General features: G+C 44.8%; 1 protein-coding gene across 22 annotated transcripts in view; it reads left to right on the top strand.

Moving 5' to 3' along the window:
• The window catches only part of LOC106589744 (neurexin-1a), a 517,413-nt gene that overhangs the window by 278,130 nt on the left and 212,179 nt on the right, over positions 1-27,104 (top strand). For 2 of the 22 annotated variants that reach the window (XM_082970534.1, XM_082970533.1), the window contains exon 1: positions 10,948-12,237. The exons of 18 other annotated variants lie outside the window; for them this stretch is intronic. In XM_082970534.1, the coding sequence (XP_082826660.1) occupies positions 11,931-12,237 (307 nt within the window). In that variant the 5' untranslated portion in view covers positions 10,948-11,930. Of the gene's footprint in view, positions 1-10,947; positions 12,238-27,104 lie in introns of those variants that run through there. 2 more of the 22 variants (XM_082970535.1, XM_045709963.2) reach the window with 1 other exon arrangement.

Genomic DNA, 27,104 nt, shown 5'->3' with positions numbered 1-27,104 from the left:
CATAGCCATACCTGGCTCTCAAGAGAAGACAGGCTATGTGCACACTGCCCACAAAATGAGGTGGAAACTGAGCTGCACTTCCTAACCTCCTGCCAAATGTATGACCATATTAGAGACACATATTTCCCTCAGATTACACAGACCCACAAAGAATTCAAAACAAATCAAATTTTGATAAACTCCCATATCTATTGGGTGAAATACCACAGTGTCCAATCACAGCAGCAAAATGTGTGACCAGTGAAGAACAAACACCATTGTAAATACAACCCATATTTATGTTGATTTATTATCCCTTTTGTACTTTAACCATTTGCACATCGTTACAACACTGTATATATACATAACATGACATTTGGAACTTTTATGAGTGTAATGTTTACTGTTAATTTGTATTGTTTATTTCACTTTTGTTTATTATCTACTTCACTTGCTTTGGCAATGTTAACATATGTTTCCCATGCCAATAAAGCCCTTAAATTGAATTGAATTGAGAGAGAGATATGCTTTGTCGTATGTCTGTAACCCAGTAGCTGTATGTGACATGATGTGACATGTCTCGTTGTGCTATGTGTTATGATACAGTATATAGTGTTTGCTTCCTGCGTCTCTCAGTGCACATCATGCCTTATCTCTGAGTGATTAAGCTGTGTTTATTTATGTATGAATTGTGTCAGCTTCAGTAAAGATTATCATCTGAGCGTCACATTAGCGTAGCTAGCTATATTCCTCCCTCTCTCGCTCGTGTGTTTGGACTCTAGTGCAGCGTGTTTGAATGAGGTTCAACATGTCTTATATTTTCGACTGCTTGTCTGTTGTGTGGAGAGATGTGTTTCAGTCACCGCTGTGCATGGTGTTGATTTTTTTTTATTATTTGCTGTCTACATTAGACCTTCCACACATGTCTATGGCAGAATTTACGCATGCAGCCCAATTCTGATCTTTTGCCTAATTAAATTGGTAAAAATACCAATAATTAGGCAAATGATCAGAATTGTGAAGCCTTTGTAAATGCAGCATAAGTCACCACAAAAGTATATGTATAAGGCTTTTGTAAAATACACCATACCTGAACGGCCAATCCGGGATTTGAACTCATGTCAACAAAGACACCTTATGCTATTTAGAGTGAAAGGGAGACACTTATTGGACAGGATTTTGTCACCAGTTAAATATCCATCTCTCTCTCAGTAGTGTGTAGACGGTAGACCTTGTTTGAAAAAAATATACAACAACAACACTTTATGCTCTTTACTCCAGGACTGTCTTGCTACCATCTGTTGCATTTGTTTACACATCCGTAGGGTCTCACATATCCACTGGCAGATGCTGGTCATATGACTCTGTAGTCAGTGTGATCATGCATGACATTATACATCTAACCACTGTGTTCCTCTTCCAGTCACTTCCCTTTTGGATGTACTCTCATCACTACCCCAGTCAGCCAGGTTAAAACCCCCAGAGAGGGATGCCCCTCTTGGGCACACGTTCCCTGGGGCTTGGAGTGATGGAGGAGGTGGTGGTTAGGATGATTGCAACAACACACGTGTCCCGACATCACAGAGTGGTGCAGGTGTGCCTGTGTCACGCATGACTAGTCATGAATGGTTGGTTGTGCCTACCCCTCAGGGTCCACAAGTGTCATCTGCTGTGTGAGCAATGCCATGTTTCTCTATAACTAACCACGGCTGTATGTTGCAGTTCTTAGAAATATGCCGCTTGGTCGCTCTGTAGAAAGGGAAAATAATTCCGTACAGTATCTCTCTCTCTCTCTCGCTCTTTCTCTCTCTCTCTCTCTCTCTCTTTCTCTCTCTCGCTCTCTCTCTGTCTCTCTCTTCCTCCTTCTCTCTCTCTCTCTCTCTATGTCTGTTTAGTTTATCAGGATCCTATTAGCTACTGCACACATAGAAGCTACTGTTCCTGGGGTTCACATAACATCTACAAATACATGACAATGCACAGAACAGTTATAGACAACAACATAAGATATTACATTAAATTCTAAATAACACATTAAGCAATAAGGCCCTAGGGTGTGTGTTTATGGCCAATATACCACGGCTAAGGGCCATTCTTAGACACAACACAATGACATGTTTTGTCATACCCGTGGTATATGGTCTGATATTCCACGGCTGTCAGCCAATCAGCACTCAGGGCTCGAACCATGCAGTTTATAATGAATTATACATTGAATGTACAAAACATTAGGAACACCTGCTCTTTCTATGACATAGACTGACCAAGTGAATCCAGCTGAAAGCTATGATCCCTTATTGATTTAACTTGTTAAATCCACTTCAATCAGTGTAGATGAAGGGGAGGAGACAGGTTAAATAAGGATTTTTAAGCCTTGAGACCATTGAAACATGGAATGTGTACTATATTTGTGCCATTCAGATGGTGAATGGGCAAGACAAAATATTTAAGTGCCTTTGAATGGGGTATGTTAGTAGGTGCCAGGCACTGCTGGGTTTTTCACTCTAAATCTGAACTTTTAAACTGAGTAACCTCTGGTGGCAGAGCATTCCACCATGACTCTATACATAACTGAGTAACCTCTGGTGGCAGAGCATTCCACCATGACTCTATATATAACTGAGTAACCTCTGGTAGCAGATCATTCCACCATGACATGACTCTATACATAACTGAGTAACCTCTGGTAGCAGATCATTCCACCATGACTCTATACATAACTGAGTAACCTCTGGTAGCAGATCATTCCACCATGACTCTATACATAACTGAGTAACCTCTGGTAGCAGATCATTCCACCATGACATGACTCTATACATAACTGACTAACCTCTGGTAGCAGATCATTCCACCATGACTCTATACATAACTGAGTAACCTCTGGTAGCAGAGCATTCCACCATGACTCTATACATAACTGAGTAACCTCTGGTAGCAGATCATTCCACCATGACTCTATACATAACTGAGTAACCTCTGGTAGCAGATCATTCCACCATGACTCTATACATAACTGAGTAACCTCTGGTAGCAGATCATTCCACCATGACTCTATACATAACTGAGTAACCTCTGGTAGCAGATCATTCCACCATGACATGACTCTATACATAACTGAGTAACCTCTGGTAGCAGAGCATTCCACCATGACTCTATACATAACTGAGTAACCTCTGGTAGCAGATCATTCCACCATGACATGACTCTATACATAACTGAGTAACCTCTGGTAGCAGATCATTCCACCATGACTCTATACATAACTGATTAACCTCTGGTAGCAGATCATTCCACCATGACATGACTCTATACGTAACTGAGTAACCTCTGGTAGCAGATCATTCCACCATGACTCTATACATAACTGAGTAACCTCTGGTAGCAGATCATTCCACCATGACATGACTCTATACATAACTGAGTAACCTCTGGTAGCAGATCATTCCACCATGACTCTATACATAACTGAGTAACCTCTGGTAGCAGATCATTCCACCATGACTCTATACATAACTGAGTAACCTCTGGTAGCAGATCATTCCACCATGACATGACTCTATACATAACTGAGTAACCTCTGGTAACAGATCATTCCACCATGACTCTATACATAACTGAGTAACCTCTGGTAGCAGAGCATTCCACCATGACATGACTCTATACATAACTGAGTAACCTCTGGTAGCAGATCATTCCACCATGACTCTATACATAACTGAGGTACCTCTGGTAGCACAGCATTCCACCATGACATGGCTCTATACATAACTGAGCGACACATTAAATCTGTCTTTGGTTTGGGGAGCGTGAAGAAACCCATAGGGGTGTGTCTGGTGGGGTATGTATGTCTGGTGGGGTATGTATGTCTGTTTGAAGTGTATGCGAATAGATTAAACAAGAGGTAAGACATTTTCAATACATAAATGTTTCTTAAAAAGACAAGAAGAGAGGTAGTCAATTTCTCCTCAATCATGAAAGACTATCATGCATGTTGTTGCTGATAGAGCAAGGCGTGCTGCTTTGTTTTGAGCCAGCTGAAGCTTTGTTAGGTCTGTCTTTGCTGCACCTGACCACCGTTCCCCAGGTGCCGATGATGTGGATGTCAATTAAGGCAGCCCCCCTCACCTTGGGTTAAATGTGGAAGACACATTTCAGTTGAATGCATTCAGTTGTACAACTGACAAGGTATCCCCTTTCCCCATGTTATCTGACAGTAATCAAGATGGGATCAAGATCAGAGCCTGAACAACTACTACAGTTTCTGTGTCAAAACCGCTGAACATCTTTTTATAACAGACGTACCTCTTCATGTCTTACTTTCTCAACCCTTTCTCCCCCCCTCTCTCTCTCTCTCTCGCTCTGTCTCTCTCTTTCTCTCTCCCCCACTCCCCTCTCTCTATGTCTCTCTCTCTCTCTTTCTCTCTCATCCCCTCTCCCTCTAATGAGCCAGACTGTAGTCTCTCCATGGTTGTGATATAAAGTGCTGCCTGAGAGCTCTTCTCTTGATTTAAAGGCCCTGCTGGTCAGTCAGTTAAACCCACACCACCCACCTCCTGCTCTCTGCCTCTTCTCCCTCTCCTCCTCTCCACTCCTCCACGCTCCTCCTCTCATCATCGCACAGTACTGCATCTGCACTCCTCTGACTTAGAGGTGCTTAACTGGGACTTGTTCTTTCTCTCTCATTCTCTCTTTCTTTCCCCTCCCTCGCTCTCTCTCTCTCTCCGAGGAGAGTATTACACACCTAGTATAAATTCCATCTGTGCTATCCATCACTTGGTTTGGAGGTTAAACAGCCAACAGTATGAGCTTTTCTCTCTTTTTTCCTTCCTTGTCCTCAACCTGGCTCAGTTTATTTTCCTGGGGATTATAAACAAAGGACCGGACAAAGGGAACAACTGTACTTGCAGAGAAAGAAAAAGATTCAGTTGAAAACTAAAGGGATAGACAATGAAGAGAGGGAAAAATAGGTGGTTTTTGAGCATATCATAGTACACATGCACAGGTGCCGAGCACAAAGTTAAAAGCTTGGAAACGAACAGCCTGGAAACAAACCAGGGCTCCTGAGTAGCGCAGCGGTCTACGGCACTGCATCTTAGTGCCAGAGGCATCACTACAGACCCTGGTTCGTTTCCAGGCTGTATCATAACCGGCTGTGATTGGGAGTCCCATTGGGCGGTGCATAATTGGCCCAGTGTCGTTAGGGTTTGGCGGGGGTAGGCCGTTATTGTAAATAAGAATTTGTTCTTAACTGACTTGCAAATCAAATTTTATTGATCACATACACATGGTTAGCAGATGTTATTGTGAGTGTATTGAAATGCTTATGCATCTAGATCCGACAGTGCAGCAGTATCTAACAGGTAATATCTAACAATTCCACAAACAAACCTAATTCACACAATCTAGTAAAGGAATGGGATGAGAATATATAAGTATAAAATATTTGGATGAGCAGTGACAGAGGGGCTAAGATGCAATAGATAGTAAAGAATAGACAGTGAAGTATACAGTATATACATATGAGATGAGTAATGCGAGATATGTAAACATTATTAAAGTGGCATTATTAGAGTGACTAGTGTTCGTTCCATTTATTAAAGTGGCCAATGATATCAAGTCGGTAGGTAGACAGCCACCTCTCTGTGCTAGTGGTGGCTGTTTAACAATCGGATGGCCTTGAGATAGAAGCTGTTTTTCAATCTCTCTGTCCCAGCTTTGATGCACCTGTACTGACCTCACCTTCTGGATGATAGCGGGGTGAACAGGCAGTGGCTCGGGTGGTTGTTGTCCTTGATGATCTTTTTTGCCTTCCTGTGACATCGGGTGTTGTAGGTGTCCTGGAGGGCAGGTAGTTTGCCACTGGTGATGCGTTGTGCAGACCACACCACCCTCTGAAGAGCCCTGCGGTTGAGGGCGGTGCAGTTGCCGTACCAGGCGGTGATACAGCCCGACAGGATGCTCTCAATTGTGCATCTGTAAAAGATAGTGAGGGTTTTCTGTGACAAACCACATTTCTTCAGCCTCCTGAGGTTGAAGAGGCGCTGTTGCACCTTCACCACGCTGTCTGTGTGGGTGGACCATTTCAGTTTGTCCGTGATGTGTACACCAAGGAACTTGAAACTTTCCACCTTCTCCACTACTGTCCCGTCGATGTGGATAGGGGGGGTGCTCCCTCTGCTGTTTCCTGAAGTCCACGATCATCTCTTTTGTTTTGCTGACATTGAGTGTGAGGTTATTTTCCTGACACCACACCTCCTCCCTGTAGGCCATCTCGCCGTTGTTGGTAATCAAGCCTACCACTGTAGTCTTGTCTGCAGACTTGATGATTGAGTTGGAGGAGTGCATGGCCATGCAGTCGTGAGAGATCAGGGAGTACAGGAGAGGGCTGAGAACGCACCCTTGTGGGGCCCCAGTGTTGAGGATCAGCGGAGTGGAGATGTTGTTTCCTACCTTCACCACCTGGGCGGCCCGTCAGGAAGTCCAGGACCAAGTTGCACAGGGCAGGGTCGAGACCCAGGGTCTCAAGCTTAATGATGAGTTTGGAGGGTACTATGGTGTTGAATGCTGAGCTGTAGTCAATGAACAGCATTCTTACATAGGTATTCCTCTTGCTTTGGTTTCTTATGGACAACCAAGTGGAATAAGACAAAAATAATGGAAGAAAAACAGAAGGCTGTATTGCCTAGTTAAATAAAGTTTAAATACATTTAAAAAAATGAAAAGCTATTTCACAAAAACATTTTTCTTAGTTTCCCACCACAGCCTGTGTGACATCATACACCAAGGCAGCAGCTGTGCTCTGTCATTCCATTGTCAAGGCCACACATGGCTACAGTGGGACTACTTTTGGGACCAGGTGGTGGAATATGTAGGGGTGACAGGGCTTTGACCTCTCTCTCTCTCTCTCTCTCCTCTCTCTCTCTCTCTCTCTCTCTCTCTCTCTCTCTCTCTCTCTCTCTCTCTCTCTCTCTCTCTCTCTCTCTCTCTCTCTCGATCTCTCTCTCGATCTCTCTATATTGTATATCCCCCCTCCTTCCTCTGCTCTCTATGGAAGAGTAAACACAGTACACACACCTCCATAGTCACCTGCCCCCTCCTGTTTATCTCTCTTTCCCTAGTTTCATTAGAAGTTTACTGGAGGTGCTGGTCTGACAGTTACTGACATACTATTGTACCGCTTATCCCCTCACAGAGAGATAGGCTGCATGCCAAATGGCACCATATTTCCTTTATAGTGTACTACTTTTGACCAGGGCTCATATGCTAGAGGGTGCCATTTGGGACATCCCATAGAGAATGTGGGGTGGCAGGGTAGCCTAGTGGTTAGAGCATTGGGCTAGTAACTGAAAGATTGCAATTTCAAATCCCTGAGCTGACAAGGTACAAATCTGTCGTTCTGCCTCTGAACAAGGCAGTTAACCCATTGTTCCTTGGCCATTGAGGGCTTCCACCATTTTAATGTAGTCAACTGGGTGGGTCATCAGTATGGATCAGCCAATTGTGAAGAATAAAATGGACTACTTCAAAATGGAGATAGGCTCAGCAGTGCTGTTCATGCTGTCACAGATGCTATTATGGCACAGAAAGATAAGTCCTCTATCTATCGCTATGGGACACGCACAGAGGTATTCTAGGAACACATCTACCTCAGCCTGAAATATTTTCTAACCTACTCAAGCAATGTTGTTGCAGTACTGCTATACTGCCACATGGTGGTATCCATGTAACAAGTAACGGACACAAAACCTGTCCTAGGTATAGTCACTACATACCTGACTGGTGACGTCATCTAGCTTCAGGGGATGCATACTGAATCAGTTTGTGTCATTCTGTTTAGGACACCCAATCAGACCTGAACGATGTGTGATTCATAGCAGGTATCACACTTGTTAGACACGATTTGTCACCAATTTGTTGTTGCCATGAAAAAGTTTACCTGTGAGTTGGGATTTAGGGAGTCAGACTCATGTCCTTGTGAAGCATGTGGGCCTGATAGATTGTATTATTAGCTGTAATTATGCAGATTGCAGCCCTGAGAATTATTATTAAACACACACACCACAACACACACAGAGACACACACACACACACACACACACACACACAAACACACATACAAACACTTCATTAATACTGATCATAATTAGGGTAAACATATTCAGCAGGTGCGGCACTCAGTTTCAAGGGTTGCAAATGAGGAAGGATGGAGCTCTCTCTCTCTTGGTGGAGGTTGTGTATAGCTGATTCAGTAACACCAGGTGGTTACCCTATATAATGTGTTGAGAGGAAGTTCTCACTTTCTGTCTTCTCACTTTCGGAGCATCTGTTGTGTTAGCAAATTCAACAGTTTCTGAAAAGTGTGTCCTCTTCAGAACTTTATTTGCATTTGTCAAACTGTTGGAAAAAGTGAAGCATTCCAATCCAAGTTGTCTTTGGTTCCTTTTTCAGCATTTGCTTTGGTTTCCTATGGACAACCAAGTAGAATAATACAAAAAAGAATGGAAGAAAAACAGAAGGATGTATTATCCGCCTTGTGTCCGCCTGCTAAGATGACTTTCTCTGCAACCATGAAGAGTATCAGTATCCCCTATCCACTATCCACTATCCCCTATCCCCTATCCTCTATCCTCTATCCTCTATCCCCTATCCTCTATCCTCTATCCTCTATCCCCTATCCTCTATCCCCTATCCCCTATCCTCTATCCCCTATCCCCTATCCCCTTTCCCATATCCTCTATCCCCTATCCTCTATCCTCTATCCCCTATCCTCTATCCCCTATCCTCTATCCCCTATCCTCTATCCCTTATCCCCTATCATCTATCCCCTATGCCCTATCCTCTATCCCCTATCCTCTATCCTCTATCCCCTATCCTCTATCCTCTATCCCCTATCCTCTATCCTCTATCCCCTATCCTCTATCCCATATCCAATATCCCCTATCCCCTATCCTCTATCCCATATCCTCTATCCTCTATCCTCTATCCCCTATCCTCTATCCCCTATCCTCTATCCCCTATCCTCTATCCCTTATCCCCTATCATCTATCCCCTATGCCCTATCCTCTATCCCCTATCCTCTATCCTCTATCCCCTATCCTCTATCCTCTATCCCCTATCCTCTATCCCATATCCAATATCCCCTATCCCCTATCCTCTATCCCATATCCTCTATCCTCTATCCCCTATACCCTATCCTCTTCCCTCTATCCTCTATCCCCTAACCTCTATCCTCTGTTCCCTATCCTCTATCCCCTATCCTTTATCCCCTATCCCCTATCCTCTATCCCCTGTCCTCTATCCCCTATCCCCTATCCTCTATATTCTATCCCCTTTCCTCTCACTGTGACCCAATGAGATCAGCTCAGCCTCAGCAGCAGCACCACTGTTGGGCTTTTCTTCCTCTCCGGCTGTGAAAGAACACCATGGCGGTCCAAAGAGGATGTCGTCCAAACGCCACCGTGACAACAGGACAGAGCTTGACTGAGCATCAGCCTTGGATCCCAAGAACTGAATGGGGAGCATTGAGCTGAGCCGTTAGCCTGTTTTGTTCTTTAGTCCTGGACCCACTGAGAAGCACTGAGCGGAGACCACTGAGCCAGAACCTTTAAGTTCTTTAGTCCTGGACCCACTGAGAAGCACTGAGTGCAGACCACTGAGCCAGAACCTTTAAGCACAGACACTGCAGCATTGAACATCACAGAGCAGCACAGAGTATATATCCTGGGTTCTGCTGTGTAGTGTTTATCAGCAGTCAGAGATGTATGCCCACATGTTCTCTGTACCCCCTTAACCCTCAAGCTCTCCCAGTCATTCTCTCTGCTGTGATAGCTCTCTGGTGAGGGAATGAATGGGTTTTTATGAGCCTGGCGAGCATGGACTGACTTCTGTGGACAGCTCTCCACTTACTGCCAAGCTCTGTCTGTGTGTGTGTGTGTGTGTGTGTGTGTGTGTGTGTGTGTGTGTGTGTGTGTGTGGTGTGTGTGTGTGTGTGTGTGTGTGTGTGTGTGGTGTGTGTGTGTGTGTTTGTGCGCTGCATGATCCACATTTTATCCTTCCCATCCTTCGTGGCATTCCCCCATTTCCCTAACGTTTAGCTGGGGCTGCAGATGGTCTGGAAATTAGAGCGCCAGCTCGGAGGATAGGAGAAAAATAGGAGAAAAAAAAGAAATATATTTTTTTATTTTCTTCCCTTGGAAGCTGCAGCGTGGGGAAGTGAGGAGGGGGTCATTAAATGGCTCTGTGATTGGCTGCTGAGAAGCCATCAACACAACTACTGCTCCCCTGGATGGGGACCATCGGACCGTTGGCCCGCACCACTAGGTTCTGATTCCCCACCTCTACAGGACCGCACCGATACTCTCCACCACTCCACCCAGAGAGAGAGAGAGCGAGAGAGAGAGAGAAATTGAAAAAGAGAGAAAGAAAGAGAAAGAGAGAGAACTAGAGAGAGGGAGAAATAGAGAGGTAGAGAACTAGAGAGAGGGAGAGAACTAAAGAGAGGGAGAAAGAGAGGGAGAGAAATAACATGAACAAAGACCAGCCTGAAAAGCTGTATGTCTCCCTTTCCCTCTCCTCCATTCACTGTCCATCATTGTCTGTCTGTCCAGTGGATAGGTAAAAAGAGAAAGAGAGAGATGAAGCCCCACTTCCCCAGCTTATTTTCACCCAAAATAGGCTCTTCCTCTGCGATGCTCTCTGGCTCCACTGATTCGCTGTGTGGAGCCTGTTCATTTGCATAGACCCTCTCCCTCCTGCTCCGCGGCTGGCTGTTGAAGCTCCCCCCTCCTTCCTCCCTCTCTCCCTCCCTCTCTCTCTCGTCCTCTCTATCCTGCTCCGCGGCTGGCTGTTGAAGCTCCCCCCTCCTTCCTCCCTCTCTCCCTCCCTCTCTCTCTCGTCCTCTCTATCCTGCTCCGCGGCTGGCTGTTGAACCCCCCCCCCTTCCTCCCTCTCTCCTTCCCTCTCTGTCTCGTCCTCTCTCTCCTCCTCTTGCGCACGTCTTGCTGGAGCTGAGCTCGCTCGCTGAAGCCGTTGCTGCCTGTTTCTCAGCCTGTGAGTGTGTGAGAGAGAGGTGTGTGTGGCTCCGTATACAGAGCAGCCACTCTCTCTCAGTGCTGCCGCGTCGTTGCCTCTCTACTGGGCATTGCAGAGAGAGTAGAGGGAATCTCTAGGAGCGTGGCTTGGCACACCTCGCAGGTACAACCATTCCCGCGCCACCCTCTCGACATTGCAGCTGCTGCCCACCACCACAAGCAAATTTTAAAGCTTTACTTCGGATGCACTCAGATTCCTCTAGACATCCTCTGAAAACAGGAAGGAGAACAGGGACGGAAAACTTGGAAGGAAGGAACATTCCACTTGCTTTGATTAAGGAGATGTTGAAACTGTGCCTGTGATGTTTTTTTCCTCAAAATCTGAGGCTGATATTTAATGTGGATTTTCGGGAGTTATATCATTTTTTGAGAGGAGAAAATGATCCATTTGATTCTGTGAGCTCTTCCTCGCAGAATAAGAAGTGAGAGAAAAGGAGAGAGAGAACGCGAGCGAGGAAGTGTGATAGGGGAATTGGAGCAGTGTGAGATTTCTCAGATGCTGTTTGAGGAGTGTGTCCTAATTTCTTGAGTGCATATTTTTTCCTCCTCTCTTTTTCTCCACAATGAATGATCGTACTTCTTCCATGGTTCCCTTTGTACCCTTGCGGATTTCCTAACCCACCGGAAAAAGTGCAAGAAGGCACTCTTTTCTTTTCCCCATATTTGTCCGTGATTAGCTCTTTTCTGCTGTGGATTTTCTGTGGATTTGTTGGTTGGTCGACAGTGTGAGTGTCTTGGGTTTTGTGAGTGGCGAGAGAGCGTTGTGTTGGCAGGGTACTAAGGGGACTATGGGCCATTGGGCTCATCACTAAGGTCCCAAACCTTTATCCTCAACTCGCCTTGCTGGCCTCTCGGGGAACCATGTTGGAAAGTTGGAGGACAAAGCTTTCCCCCACCCCTGGCCCCTCGAAGCCCAGGCAGGAGCACCTCTGCTGGGGCTTGACCTCGTCTCTCTCCCCTGTCTCCCCTGTCTGCCTGGTTCTTTGGATGACTGCTCTGGCCCTGGGGTGTGTGGCCGGATCTGGGCCTCACTCGGGGCCACCAGGGGGGGGCACAGAAGCAGTGGAGGGCCACCACCACATTCCCCTCAACCATGGGGGCAAGCGTCACCATTCCGTGCCTATCGCCATCCATAGACCGCCTGCCGCATTGCTACGGGCAGGCCACAGTAAGTATCCTTTCTACTCTGACCACCTCGGCTATATCTGACAGTTTCTATAAACCAATTAGCAGAGGCTTTTCTTCAAAGCCATTTACAGTAGTGTGTGCATACATTTTTCCTATGGGTGGCCCCAGCTGGAATCAAACCCATGATCCTGGCGGTGCAAGCACCATGCTCTACTAACTGAGTCACAGAGGACCACAATGTATGCCACATGCCGTCACCATCTTCCTAGGCTCTGTGGGGCAAGTTTTATTTTGGGCCCCTGTAGCCTCTTTCTACTTCTTACAGTCCAATTACTGGGATGAACGAGTTGTCTTTTGGAGATGTATTTTATTTATATTTGGTTTTATTTGGTGCTCATAGTTTTATTGTGGTCCCTTACAGCTCTTTTCACCATGATCAAGTCCAGGTTCTGCGGTGAACTACTTGTCTATTGGAGACATTTTATTGAAATTTGCAGCAAAACATTTACATTTTACAGCTACCAGACACTGTTATCCAGAGTGACTTACATTAGCAATCAGGGTTAAATGCCTTGTTCAAGGGCACATTGGCAGATTTTTGGACTCCCAACGCTCTTAACTGCTAAGCTACCTGCCGCAATACAATAATGATATTTTCCTTGAACCATTACTGTAGCCTTCCTCCTATAGCCATCTCTCCCCAATTTGTCCCCTGGCTACACCCTCCCTCCCTCCCTCCCTCCCCTCCCTCCCTCCCTCCCTCCCCTCCCTCCCTCCTCAGATTATTCCTATCCCTCTCTCCAGATGCTCTGTGGTGCATCGGCCACAGCCAGATAAGACAGGATTACAGGGTTGTGGTGTAGTGCTCACTCCTGCCCCCGGGGGGTGATAGAGAGACAAATGTGCATTGGACTTAGAGGCAGGATGCTGAGGCTTGTGTGTGTGTTTGGGTGGAATGGTTGTGTGTGTGTCTGTGTGTGTGTGTGTGTGTGTGTGTGTGTGTGTGTGTGTGTGTGTGTGTGTGTGTGTGTGTGTGTGTGTGTGTGTGTGTGTGTGTGTGTGTGTGTGTGTGTGTGTGTGTGTCTGTGTGTGGAGCCCTCTACCCTATAATGGCGTTTAGGTCCTTGTTGGTCCCTGCTTGTGAAGATAGTCCATTAGATAAAGTGTCATCTACTGGGAATTGCTCTTGTATATCCCCCATTTCCTACTATATGTGATCCATTGGTGTGTGTGTGTGTGTGTGTGTGTGTTTGCCTGACTGTGATTATGAATGTGAATGGGTTTGGGGATGCTACATTAGCGATAAATGTTCTCTATTTTCCGACTAATAGCCGTGTAATTGATGTCATGATTCTCCACTAGGAGATGTGGGGAAAACCATGATGTTATTAACCCTTTATACAGGATAGTACACAATGTGTCACATGGTCTTAGAGGCACACTGTGTATACAGTCCAGGCACACAGGATGACGTAATCCTTAGTCGTCTAACGTTGTGGAGTGTGCGCTGTAGAGATGCCCTGGATCAGTGTAGGCATTGCACTATCCTCCTCTGTATAATATGGTGTCATTAGGAATAAACAAAAGTAACATGAAGACAGAATGTGTTACCCTACAGTCAAACAGTGTTTTCTACATTGTATACAATCCAGCAACAGTCGATTTTACACGGTTGGATTCAGTGTAGGCATTGCATTACCCTCCTCAGTATATTGCGGTGTAACTATGATAAAACATTACTGTAACATGTTGACAAACAGGTCATGTGATAGATTTGTTTGAGTTGGCCTGGATATTCTCTCTCTCTCTCTCTCTCTCTCTCTCTCTCTCTCTCTCTCTCTCGCTCTGTCTCTGTGTGTGTGCAGCTAACGTATGTAGGTATGTAGGTAGAGCTGTTTAAGACATTTAGGAGCGGTGGCACATTTTCAGAGGGTCATTGAATGTGTCCTGGATTCAGTCAGCTTGGTTATCTCAGGAATGGAAAGGAGAGCAGTGCTAAGAAGAGGATGTAGGGAAGAATGGAGGGGGGGGGGGGGGGGGGGGGGTAGGTAGAATAATGTGGATTAGGTGGATGGGAGGAAGGAGGAGGTGGAGGAAATAGGATGAGGTCTGGATGGGGAGATGGGAGGAGGAGGAAATAGGATGAGGTCTGAATGGGGAGATGGGAGGAGGAGGTGGAGGAAATAGGATGAGGTCTGGTTAGGGAGGTGGGAGGAGGAGGTGGAGGAAATAGGATGAGGTCTGGTTAGGGAGGTGGGAGGAGGAGGAGGAGGAAATAGGATGAGGTCTGGTTAGGGAGATGGGAGGAGGAGGTGGAAGAAATAGGATGAGGTCTGGTTAGGGAGGTGGGAGGAGGAGGTGGAGGAAATAGGATGAGGTCTGGATGGAGAGATGGGAGGAGGAGGTGGAGGAAACAGGATGTCTGGTTAGGGAGATGGGAGGAGGAGATGGAGGAAATAGGATGAGGTCTGGATGGAGAGATGGGAGGAGGAGGTGGAGGAAATAGGATGTCTGGTTAGGGAGATGGGAGGAGGAGGTGGAGGAAATAGGATGAGGTCTGGATGGAGAGATGGGAGGAGGAGGTGGAAGAAGTAGGATGAGGTCTGGATGGGGAGATGGGAGGAGGAGGTGGAAGAAATAGGATGAGGTCTGAATGGGGAGATGGGAGGAGGAGGTGGAGGAAATAGGATGAGGTCTGAATGGGGAGATGGGAGGAGGAGGAAATAGGATGAGGTCTGAATGGGGAGATGGGAGGAGGAGGTGGAGGTGGAGGAAATAGGATGAGGTCTGGATGGAGAGGAGGAGGAGGAAAATGAGGGGATGGAAGATTGAATGTTGAGACAGAGGAAGATGAAGGGTGGGAAGGACAAGGTAGGGCCAGATGTTCAGATGGGGAGATGGGAAGATGAGTAAGTGGTGGAGGTGTACAGGTAGATGGGAGATGTGCTGTCCTGCTGAGATGGCAGGAAATTCAATTAGTCCACTCTGCTTGTCTGGAGGGGTCAACACTCCTCCCACACCCTCATCCTTCTCTCCTGTGTGTGTGTGTGTGTGTGTGTGTGTGTGTGTGTGTGTGTGTGTGTGTGTGTGTGTGTGTGTGTGTGTGTGTGTGTGTGTGTGTGTGTGTGTGTGTGTGTGTGTGTGTGTTCATTTATTTGCATTAGATGCATTTAAGTTGCTCTTTTTTGTGTACTTATTGACGAGACTGTGACTTGTAGCCTGTACAGAAAACATCCATAGCTTTATTAATAATGAATATACTTTAGCCAAGCCACACAGTGAGGAGGTTCATGAATGAGAAATGGCACACACAATGGTAGACACAATGGTAGACACAATGGTAGACACAATGTTAGACACAATGTTAGACACAATGTTAGACACAATGGTAGACACAATGGTAGACACAATGTTAGACACAATGTTAGACACAATGTTAGACACAATGTTAGACACAATGGTAGACACAATGTTAAACACAATGGTAGACACAATGGTAGACACAATGGTAGACACAATGGTAGACACAATGGTAGACACAATGGTAGACACAATGTTAGACACAATGTTAGGCACAATGGTAGACACAATGTTAACACAATGGTAGGCACAACGGTAGGCACAATGTTAGACACAATGTTAAACACAATGGTAGGCACAATGGTAGACACAATGGTAGACACAATGGTAGACACAATGGTAGACACAATGGTAGACACAATGGTATACACAATGTTAGACACAATGGTAGACACAATGGTAGACACAATGGTAGACACAATGTTAGACACAATGGTAGACACAATGGTAGACACAATGTTAGACACAATGTTAGACACAATGGTAGACACAATGGTAGACACAATGGTAGACACAATGGTAGACACAATGTTAGACACAATGGTAGACACAATGTTAGACACAATGTTAGACACAATGGTAGACACAATGTTCAACACAGTGCCTGACTCAAGGACAAAGCGTGTTACTTTTTTTTTAAAAGCCAGTTTCTTTTTCCTGATTCCAGACATGCTGTGCTGGGGTTTCATTTGCATTTGCTCGTTCCTCACACAGAGAGGTGGGAGCACACACTCACAGACACACACACACTCACAGACACACACACACGCACACACACAGAGGGAGCTTTTCTCACCTGCACCAATTAAAAATGTTCAGGTCCTTTCCTTACTCTCCTGTATTAGAGTATCCTCTTTTCTCTCCACAATTGTAAATCAAATAAAATGTTATTGGTCACATACACATATTTAGCAGATGTTATTGCAGGTCTAGCGAAATGCTAGTCTCTGTTTTGCACTCACTCTATCACTTGTTGTATTGTTCTCCCTCTCCCTCCCTCCCTCACGATCCTTCCCTCCCTCTTTCCTATTCATTCTTCTCTCCCCTCCCTCCATCCCTCCCTCTCTCTCTCTCCATTCCTCTCTCCCCTCCCTCCATCCCTCCCTCTCTCTCTCCATTCCCCTCCCCTCCCTCCCTCCCTCCCTCCATCTCTCTCTCTCCATTCTCCCTCCCCCTCCCTCCCTCCCTCCATCTCTCTCTCTCCATTCTCCCTCCCTCCCTCCCTCCCTCCCTCCCTCCCTCCCTCCCTCCCTCCCTCTCTCTCCATTCCCCTCCCTCCCTCCCTCCCTCCCTCCCTCCCTCCCTCCCTCCCTCCCTCCCTCCCTCCCTCCCTCCCTCCCTCCCTCCCTCCCTCCCTCCCTCCCTCTCTCTCCATTCCCCCTCCCTCCCTCCCTCCCTCCCTCCCTCCCTCCCTCCCTCCCTCCCTGCATCTCTCCCTCTCTCCTCCCTCCCTCTGTTCCCAGTACTGTGTAGCTGTGTAGTGTCACCCTCCATCTAATCCTGTTTGCATTACTTACGTAACAGTACCTGCCGTTCACTGTTATCGTCACAACTGCACTTACCATTGTCCCAGGTGATTAGCACAAACAAAAACAGGCCTGCGTCCCAAATAGCACCATGTTCCTTATTTAGAGTGCTACTTTTGATCAGGCCCCATAGGGCTTTTGTTATATTTCAGTCTTCTGTGATGTATTTAAAGTGTAATATCGGGATGCAAACTCTTAATTAAATACATTTCAACTCTAAATCTGACATGGTACAGGTGTCTTCTTTTTTTTTAAAGGTGTATACTTTTGTTTCAATGTAGATTTCTTTAAGACCACCAAGAAGCACTTGCACTATGTGACCCTGATGTAGCCTACTGCAGTGAAAGGTTCATGGAATCCTGCACCCTGGATCAGCAGATATATCACCCCTTTATGATTGTTTGGGACTATTGGATACTCCTGCTCCATCAAACACTCCTAATACCACATTTGTATCTCTAATCTCTTATTCCAGTTTGTTCATCGAAGTCAGCAGAGCAATGTAGGGGATTGTAATCAATTACTCTCTCTACCTTCAGAGCTACTGACGGAATGGATACGAGAGTGTTGTTCTGCTGTGGGTGCAAGGAAAGAGAAAGAGAGGGAAAGAGAGAAAGAGAGAGAGAGAGAAGGGGAAGGGGAATGGAAGGAAAGCAAATAATTTCCAAAAAACCCATCTTGTACTGTAACTAAACAGGCTGCTGCTGCGAGAGAGAGGGAGACAGAGAGAAAAGGAAATAGAGAGAGAGGGATGGAGAGAGACAGAGAAATAAGGAAATAGGGAGAGAGGGATAGAGAGATTGAGAAAGAGAAAAATATAAAGATGGAAATAATGAGAGACAGAAATAGAAAGAGAGATGGAAAGAGAGATCGAGAGAGAAGGATGGAGAGGGAAACAGTGAAAGAAGGAAATAGAGAGCACGAGGGATAGAGAGATTGAGAAAGAGAAATAGAGAGGGTGCAGGCAGAGAGAGAGAGAGAGAGAAATTGAAAGAGATAGATAAAGAGAGAGGGAGAGAACAAGAGGGAGAGAACTAGAGAGAGGGAGCGAGCTAGAGAGAGGTAGAAAGAGAGGGAGAGAACTAGAGAGAGGGAGAGAACTAGAGAGAGGGAAAAAGAGAGGGAGAGAGACGCAGGCAGAAGGAGAGAGATAGGGAGCGAGATGGAGATATACACTGAATTGCAGGGCTGTGGGTCCCTGTCGGTGCCACTCAGGCGGTGTGTTGTGGCTTGTCCCTTTGCCGAAGTCACTCTGAGATTGTGTGTGTGGCTGTCTGACAGTATTGGAGCAGAACAGAACAGAGGGGATGGCTTGGCAGATGCAGATCTCTATACATGTTCCCCTCTGTCTCCAAGGGACCCCAGTTGAATACTGACCCCAGCTAGGAGTGACAGACTGATTGATGCCATCTTCTCATCTCTCTCTTCTCCTATTGGTGTGCTTCAGGTCTTTGTCCTTCTTGTATTCTAGCTCTTATTCTCTCTCTCACCCCCTGGTGTACCACTCTGTATCTTACTTAGCAGCACCTGGCCCTGACACACACACACACACACACACACACACACACACACACACACACACACACACACACACACACACACACACACACACACACACACACACACACACTGATCTCTCTCCACACCGGACACGGCCTGGTTCCCACTACAGGCACAAGAGGAGACCACACATTCCCTTTGCTTGGTTGGGCCCTGTTGGGGAGCTAGGAGAATGAGGAAGTGTGTGTGTATTTGTCCGGTGGAGGGAGATGAAAACTGACTGTGCGTGCGACGGGTAAAGAGGCGGTCAGATGAGTAATGTTGCCCTGTTTGGGAAAAGGAGGAGAGACTGAAGTAGAGAGAGGGGGGGGGGAAGAGAAGAGTAAGAGAGAGAAGCCCCTTTGAATTTAATTTAATTGAGAGAAAGAGAGTGCGCGATGGGGTAGAGGGAGAGAGAGAGAGAGGGAGAGAGAGAGAGAGAGAGAGAGAGAAAGGAGAGAGGGGAAGTGAGAAAGACAGAGAGATAGAAAGTGCTCCACATTTGACTCAAGGGGACATTTGTGTGATGGCTCTTGGATGAGTTAGAGCCAGAGAGTGCATCTCCCATCAGGCAGTCTGTTGAATCATCATCATCATCAGCATCATCATCTCTCTCTTCACTCTTTCTTATTCTCCCTCTCTTCCTCTCTCGCCTCTCTCGCTCTCTTAATTCAATTAAATTCAAAGTGGCTTCATTGGCATGTCAGACATATTTACATTGCCAAAGTAAGTGGAAAAAGCGAACAAATCAACAACAACAACAAAAACCAACGAAGGGAATAAAACAAAACAAAAGCAAAAACGCTCAGACATTAACAGTAAACATTGCACAGACAAAAGGTTTCAAGAGAATAATGTTTAAAGTGTATATATTATTAGCTATGTACAGTGTTGTGACAATGTGCACATAGTAGAATGTACATATGACAGGGGTGGGGTGAATAAATAGGCTGATAAATATAGGTTATATTTACAGTGGTGTTTCTGACCCACTGGTTGACCTTTTCTTCTGGCAGCAGGTCACAAGTGTTGCTACTGGGATTGCTCACTGCAGTATTTTGTGAAACAGATACGAGTCTTTGTCAAAATTTGATTTGTGTTCAAATTCTTTGTGGGTTTGTGTAATTTGAGGGAAATATTTGTCTCTAATTTGGTCATACATTTGGCAGGAGGTTAGGAAGTGCAGCTCAGTTCCACCTCATTTTGTGGGCAGTGGCCAAATATCCTGTCTTCTCCTGAGAGCCAGGTCTGCCTACGGCGGCCTCTCTCAATAGCAAGACTATCCTCACTGAGTCTGTACATAGTCAAGGTTTTTCTTTGTTTTAGGTCAGTCACATGGTCAGATATTCTGCCACTGTGTACTCTCTGTTTAGGGTAAGGTAGCATTCCAACTTGCTCTGTTTTTTGGTTGAATCTTTCCAATGTGTCAAGTAATTATCTTTGTGTTTTCTCATGAATTGGTCAGGTCTAATTGTGTTGCTATCTTGGGGCTCTCTGGGTTCTGTTTGTGTTTGTGAAAAGAGCCCCAGAACCAGCTGGCTGAGGGGGCTGTTCTCTAGCTTGGGGCTTTGTGAAGGAAGGTTTGGGCATCGCTTTACTTTAGGTGGTTGTGGAATTGAATGGCTCTTTTATGGATTTTGGGTATAGTCCTCATTCTGCTTTGCATGCATTGGTGTTTTACATTGTCCATGGAGAATGTTTTTGCAGAATTCTGCACGCAGAGTATAAATTGGGTGTTTGTCCCATTTTGTGAATTCTTCGTTGGTGAGTGGACCCCAGAACTCACAACAATAAAGAGCAACGGGTTCTATAACTGACTAAAGTATTTTTAGCCAGATCCTAATTGGGGTGTCAAATGTTATGTTCCTTTTGATGGGATAGAAGGCCCTTCTTGCCTTGACTCTCTCAAAACAAATAGGATTTCAACCAAGGTGAGATGTTGACACAGCGACACCACAGACAGTAGCTAGATCCCTAGGTGCGGTTGTTTCCTGCTATACCCCTGGTGTGAAGCACCATGCCAAGTCTTAGGTCTCCAGACCCTGACAGTGTGTCCAGTGTGTGATAGAGGGAGAGGCAGTGTTTGAGAACGGAGAAGAGGAGGAGAAGCAGCAGTGTAGCTCATTCCGGCCAGGCTAGGGTGTGATAGACGCTAATTGGAGAATCCCTAACAGCCCTCTGTGTGTGTGTGTGTGTGTGTGTGTGTGTGTGTGTGTGTGTGTGTGTGTGTGTGTGTGTGTGTGTGTGTGTGTGTGTGTGTGTGTGTGTGTGTGTGTGTGTGTGTGTGTGTGTGTGTGTGTGTGTGTGTGCATGTGTACGCATTTGTTTGTACTCTCGTGTGTGTGCGTGCGTGCGTACATGCAAGTGTGCACAATCGTGTGCACCTGCCCGTCTCCAGCCCAGAACCTTCAGTTATTGACTGACTAAATGTCTCTCCATCTCCCTGAAGTGTCCTGGCAGAGGAGAAACAAGAGAATGAAATGAATAAAGAAGAGAGGCAGTGAATTAAATACATAATCCCTACAGTCTATATGTGTCATCGTAATGAGCTGGTTGCTCTCCTCGCAATCCTCATTATATTCCTCTTCCTCTCCCCTCTCCCCAGACATATTGTAAAACACATTTGTGAATCATGTTCATTGCTTTTTAATAGCAATACTTTTTTATAGATGGTTCTTCTGACCTGTGCTCTAAAGATGGCATGTTTCCCAAAATGTTTTGATTCAGTTGATTCACATATCTTTGATTCACATTTTTTTGGTTCACTTTTCTTCGATTCACTTTTCTTTGGTTCACTTTTCTTTGGTTCACTTTTCTTTCTTTGATTCACATTTCTTTGATTCACTTTTCTTTGGTTCACTTTTCTCCAAATGTGAATTTTTAGAACTGTACTAATAATTATAAGAGTGTTGCATCAATGAAGAAAAAAAAAGGAAAAATTCCCGAAGCCCTGAAACCCTCAATATTATATAAACTTATGTCTTTAACATTCTTCCATATCATGTTATTGCATTACATCACTATTTCAGTGGTTTGGACATTTTACATGTACATTTTAGTCATTTAGCACACGCTCTTATCCAGAGAGACTTACAGTTAGTACATTCATCTTAAGATAGCTCGGTGGGACAACCACATGTCACAGGCATATTAAGTCAATTTTTCCTCAGCAAAGTTGCTATCATCAGAGTCAAAGCTAGAAGGGTCTATAGCTGGTCTATAGCTGCCAATCAGACTTTCAAGGTGTTAGGTTTTTAGCCTATCAATTCCACACAGTAAAAACAAACATGAACTTCCATGTCAGGTTGGTCACCTGTGTTAGTGTGTGTTTGTGTGTGCGTGTGTGATTGTGTGTGTGTGTGTGTAGAGCAAGAATATGCACTGCTACATATATCACAGAGGCAGTAGTTGTGTTGCAATAAAACAGCTACTCAAAACACACACGCACAAACACCAGTGCATACACTCGTGTAACACACATACACACACGAACGTGGACACAAGCACGCCAAACACAGGTACACATGCAAATGTGAACCCACACACACACTAACACTCCTACCCCCCACACACACGCACACACGCACGCACGCACGCACACACACACACACACACACCGTAATATTGATGCCTGCCTAGTAGTTCTCTTTCCTCTTGATCGTTTTCAGTGTCTTTTTTTACTTTCAAATTTAATTTCCTTAAGCTATGCAGTTAATTAAATAACATCATACCATTTAGTAAAGGCTTACTTACAAAGTGTGGCGACGTGGAGAAGCCAAAGGGAAAGTAGATATTTAATCCTGCAATTAAGGCCAAGGCATACTGAGTCCCCAGGGTATAGATAACAGAGTAGAGAATGAGGCAGGGGACTGAAAAAAGCCTCCACATATAGTCTCACATAGATGAAATGAATCACAAACATTAATGACTGAACATATAGTGCCTTCAGAAAGTATTCATACCCCTTGACTTATTCCACATTTTGTTGTGTTAAAGCCTGTATTCAAAATGGATTAAATATGTTTTTGCTCACTTATCGACACACAATACCCCTTAATGTATTTATTTTTTAATTTAACCTTTATTTAACTAGGCAGGTCAGTTAAGAACAAATTCTTATTTACAATGATGGCCCACCAAAAGGCAAAAGGCCTCCTGCTGTGACGGGGGCTGGGATTAAAAATGAAATAAAAAACATACATCACAACAAGAGAGACACCACAACACTACATAAAGAGAGACCTATGACAACAACATAGCATTGCAGCAACACAACTTGACAACAACATGGTAGCATCACAACATGGTAGCACCACAATCAATCAATCAATTAAATGTATTTATAAAGCCCTTCTAACATCAGCTGATGTCACAAAGTGCTGTACAGAAACCCAGCCTAAAACCCCAAACAGCAAGTGTACAAATATTATTGAGCACAGACAACAGCACAAAGGGCAAGAAGGTAGGGACAACAATACATCACGTGAAGCAGCCACAACTGTCAGTAAGAGTGTCCATGACTGAGTCTTTGAATGAAGAGATTGAGATAAAACTGTCCAGTTTGAGTGTTTTTTGCAGCTCGTTCCAGTCGCTAGTTGCAGTGAACTGAAAAGAGGAGCGACCCAGGGATGTGTGTGCTTTGGGGACCTTTAACATAATGTGACTGACAGAACAGTGTTGTATGTGGAGGATGAGGGCTGCAGTAGGTATCTTGGATAGGGGGGAGTGAAGCCTAAGAGGGTTTTTTATAAATAAGGATCAACCACTGGGTCTTTCGACGGGTATACGGAGATGACCAGTTTACAGAGGAGTATAGAGTGCAGTGATGTGTCCTATAAGGAGCATTGGTGGCAAATCTGATGGCCAAATGGTATAGAACATCTAGACGCTAGAGAGCACCCTTACCTGCCGATCTATAAATTATGTCTCTGTAATCTAGCATGGGTAGGATGGTCATCTGAATCAGGGTTAGTTTGGCTGCTGGGGTGAAAGAGGAGCGATTACGATACAGGAAACCAAGTCTAGAATTAACCTTAGCCTGCATCTTTGATATGTGCTGAGAGAAGGACAGTGTACCATCTAGCCATACTCCCAAGTACTTGTATGAGGTGACTACCTCAAGCTCTAAACCCTCAGAGGTAGTAATCACACCAGTGGGGAGAGGGGCATTCTTCTTACCAAACCGCATGACCTTTGTTTTGGAGGTGTTCAGAACAAGGTTAAGGGCAGAGAAAGCTTGTTGGACACTAAGAAAGCTGTGTTGTAGAGCGTTAAACAGAAAATCCGGGGAGGGGCCAGCTGAGTATAAGACTGTATCATCTGCATATAAATGGATGAGAGAGCTTCTTACTGCCTGAGCTATGTAGTTGACGTAAATTGAGAACGAGCGTGGGGCCTCATACCGAGCCTTGGGGTACTCCCTTGGTGACAGGCAGCGTCTGAGACTGCAGATGTTCTGACTTTATACACTGCACTCTTTGAGAGAGGTAGTTAGCAAACCAGGCCAAAGACCCCTCAGAGACACCAATACTCTTTAGCCGGCCCACAAGAATAGAATGGTCTACCTTATCAAAAACTTTGGCCAAGTCAATAAAAATAGCAGCACAACATTGCTTAGAATCAAGGGCAATGGTGACATCATTTAGGACCTTTAAGGTTGCAATTACACATCCATAACCTGAGCGGAAACCAAATTGCATACCAGAGAGAATACTATAGACATCAAGAAAGCTAGTCAGTTGATTGGCCAGAAGTTTTTCCAACTCTTTTGGTAAACAGGGCAAAATAGAAATTGGTAAAGGGAAATGACAAAGTGAAAACGTGTTTTTAGAAATGTTTGCTAGTTTATAAAAAATGTAATACAGAAATATCTCATTTACGTAAGTATTCACATCCCTGAGTCAATACTTTGTGGAAGCACCTTTGGCGGCGATTACAGATTTGAGTCCTTTTAGGTATGTCTATACCAGCTTTGCACATCTGGATTTGGGGATTTTCTCCCATTCTTCCTTGCAGATTTTCTCAAACTCTGTTAAGTTAGATGGGGAGTGGCGGTGTCCAGCAATATTCAAGTCTCCTGAGATTTTCAACGGGAGTCAAGTCTGGACTTTCGCTGGGTCACTCACACTTGGGGTCATTGTCCTGTAGGAGCGTGTGTTGCACTTTGAAGCGGGTTCTCATCAATGATTTGCCTGTTTGGGCTAGATTGATTTTTCCTTTACCAGTCTCTCACTCCCTGCTGCTGAAAAGCTTCCCAATAGCATGATGTTGCCACCACCATGCTTTACGGTAGGAATGGTGTTAGATGGTTGATAAGCTGTGCCTGGTTTTCTCCAGACAGCACTTTGCATTCAGGCCAAATAGTTAAATATTTGTCTAATTACATCACAGCATCTTTTGCCTTATGCGGCCAGTCTTTCACGTGCCATTTTGCAAACTCCAGGAATGTATATATGTCACTCACCACCTGGATTCGGTCTTATGTAGCAATATTTGAATTTCTGTTTTTTTACTTTGGATAAAAGTAGAGACCCAGAGCTACAAAATGGTATATCATAAACTGCATTTGCGGAAACAATGGGAAAGTAATTATGCTTTGAAAGTTGATCAACTTGTAAACTCACTTTTGAGAAAACTGTCTTTCAATGTTTTGGTACTACTATTGGAGAGCCCTTCTTTGTCTACATTCAGCATTGTTCACACCCTCTTAAGCCTTAGCCCCACCCGTCTCTTTAAGGGTTGATCCGAGCGTTCTGTACTGACTTGCCAGCCACTTCCAGACATCTAAGAGAGAGAGAACACCCCACTCTGACCATTTTACTTACCCTAGCAGAGTTGGTTAGGCTGTTATGTTATCCAGAGCGTTGGTGACTGCAACTGTGCTGTCAGATTGTCCGTTCGTATATTCAGAGCATTTCGCTTTCTGAGCGCACACTGGATGCTCAGGCCAATAAGTAGGGTTGATCTGAAAGCTCTGACCTCACATTGACAGTCAAGCACCCAAACTGGCTAACATTGGTTAGCTACTTCCAGACACAAAAACTTCCTGACCATTTTACTCACCCTACCAGAGCTGGGTAGGCTGTTTTCATGTTATCCAGAGTGTTGGCCTAGTTTCCTCAATCGGGTCACATATAATCATATATATATATTTATAAAAACATATAAATGGGTGATTGGAAATGATGCAGACAATTACATTGATAAAAGCCACAATCTATTTGCAATATTAAAGCTGATTAAAGCTCTGTAGTTCTGTCAGAGTGGTCATTGGGTTTTTGGTCACCTCCCTGACCAAGGTCCTTCTTGCCCGGTTGCTCAGCTTGGTCGGACGGCCAGCTCCAGGCAGAGTCTGGGTAGTTCCATATTTTTTAAATTACCCAATGATGGAGAAATTTAAACATTCTAGCAATTGTTTCATACCCTTCCCCAAATATGTGCCTCATCACAATTCTATCTCGGTGATCTACAGACAGTTCCTTAGACTTCATGGTATAGTTTCTGCTCTGACATGCACTGTCAACTGTGGGACCTTATATAGACAGGTGTGTTTCTTTTCAAAATCATGTTGACTATTCGGAGTTAATGTCTAACCTTAAGAATTTGGAGTTAATGCCCGAACTTAACCGTAACTTTAAAAAGTCTGAGTTGATGCCTAAACTTAACCTTAAAACTTTGAAATGTTATGTTTGAGAAACATGGAGGAATGTTTAATTCTGACGTAAGACCTTGAGAGCTGGTAGTGCACAGTACATGTTCATGTTTTTAAGTATAAAGTATTTTGTGTGGAATGTAGTTTTCTTTATGTGTCGGACCCCAGTAAGACTAGCTGTCGCCATTAGTGTCGGCTAATGGGGACCCTAACAAAATCACTTTGCTTCTTGTATAAATTTCTCTAGGGAAATATTTTCTCAGTCTTGGACCATGTTCCCTTTATAGTGCACTAGTTTTATATTGGCCCTGGTCAAAAGTAGTGCCCTATAAAGGGAATAGGGTACCATTTGGGATGCATTCTCAGTAAATCCAAAACCGTCTTAATATAGTGGTTTGATTTTCCCTTTTATGAGATTCATTCTTGAATTGGGGACATATTTACTATACTGAAAATACAGTATGTCACAGTGCAAACAGATACAGTGGCAGAAATACAGTGAAATACCAAATGGCTCAGTGGTATTTTAGTTGTTTTCTGCAACACGAAAAATGACTGTCCGAAAAACCTTGGGAGCAACAATCTACTGCGTGCAGGTGTATATCTTTCTTTCATCCGTTTAGTGAATGTACCTACCCTGCACCTGCAGGTTACTGGATGTTGTGTTGTGTAGACTTATTGGAAACCATGCTACAGTAGATCTTAGTGTGATCTTAGAGTATTTTGTCAGCCCAACTGTTTAGGGTGCATGTGCTTAGTGTTTGATCTTTCTTACATTGCCTGTACGTATCAACTCTACATAGTGAGGTAGATAGGGACAGCTAGACTATC

The sequence above is a fragment of the Salmo salar genome, chromosome 28 (genome assembly GCF_965601325.2).
Source record: "Salmo salar chromosome 28, fSalSal1, whole genome shotgun sequence".
Taxonomy (NCBI): Eukaryota; Metazoa; Chordata; class Actinopteri; order Salmoniformes; family Salmonidae; genus Salmo; species Salmo salar.
Note: the sequence above shows the minus strand (reverse complement) of the source record. Positions and strands in the feature narration are given on the sequence as shown.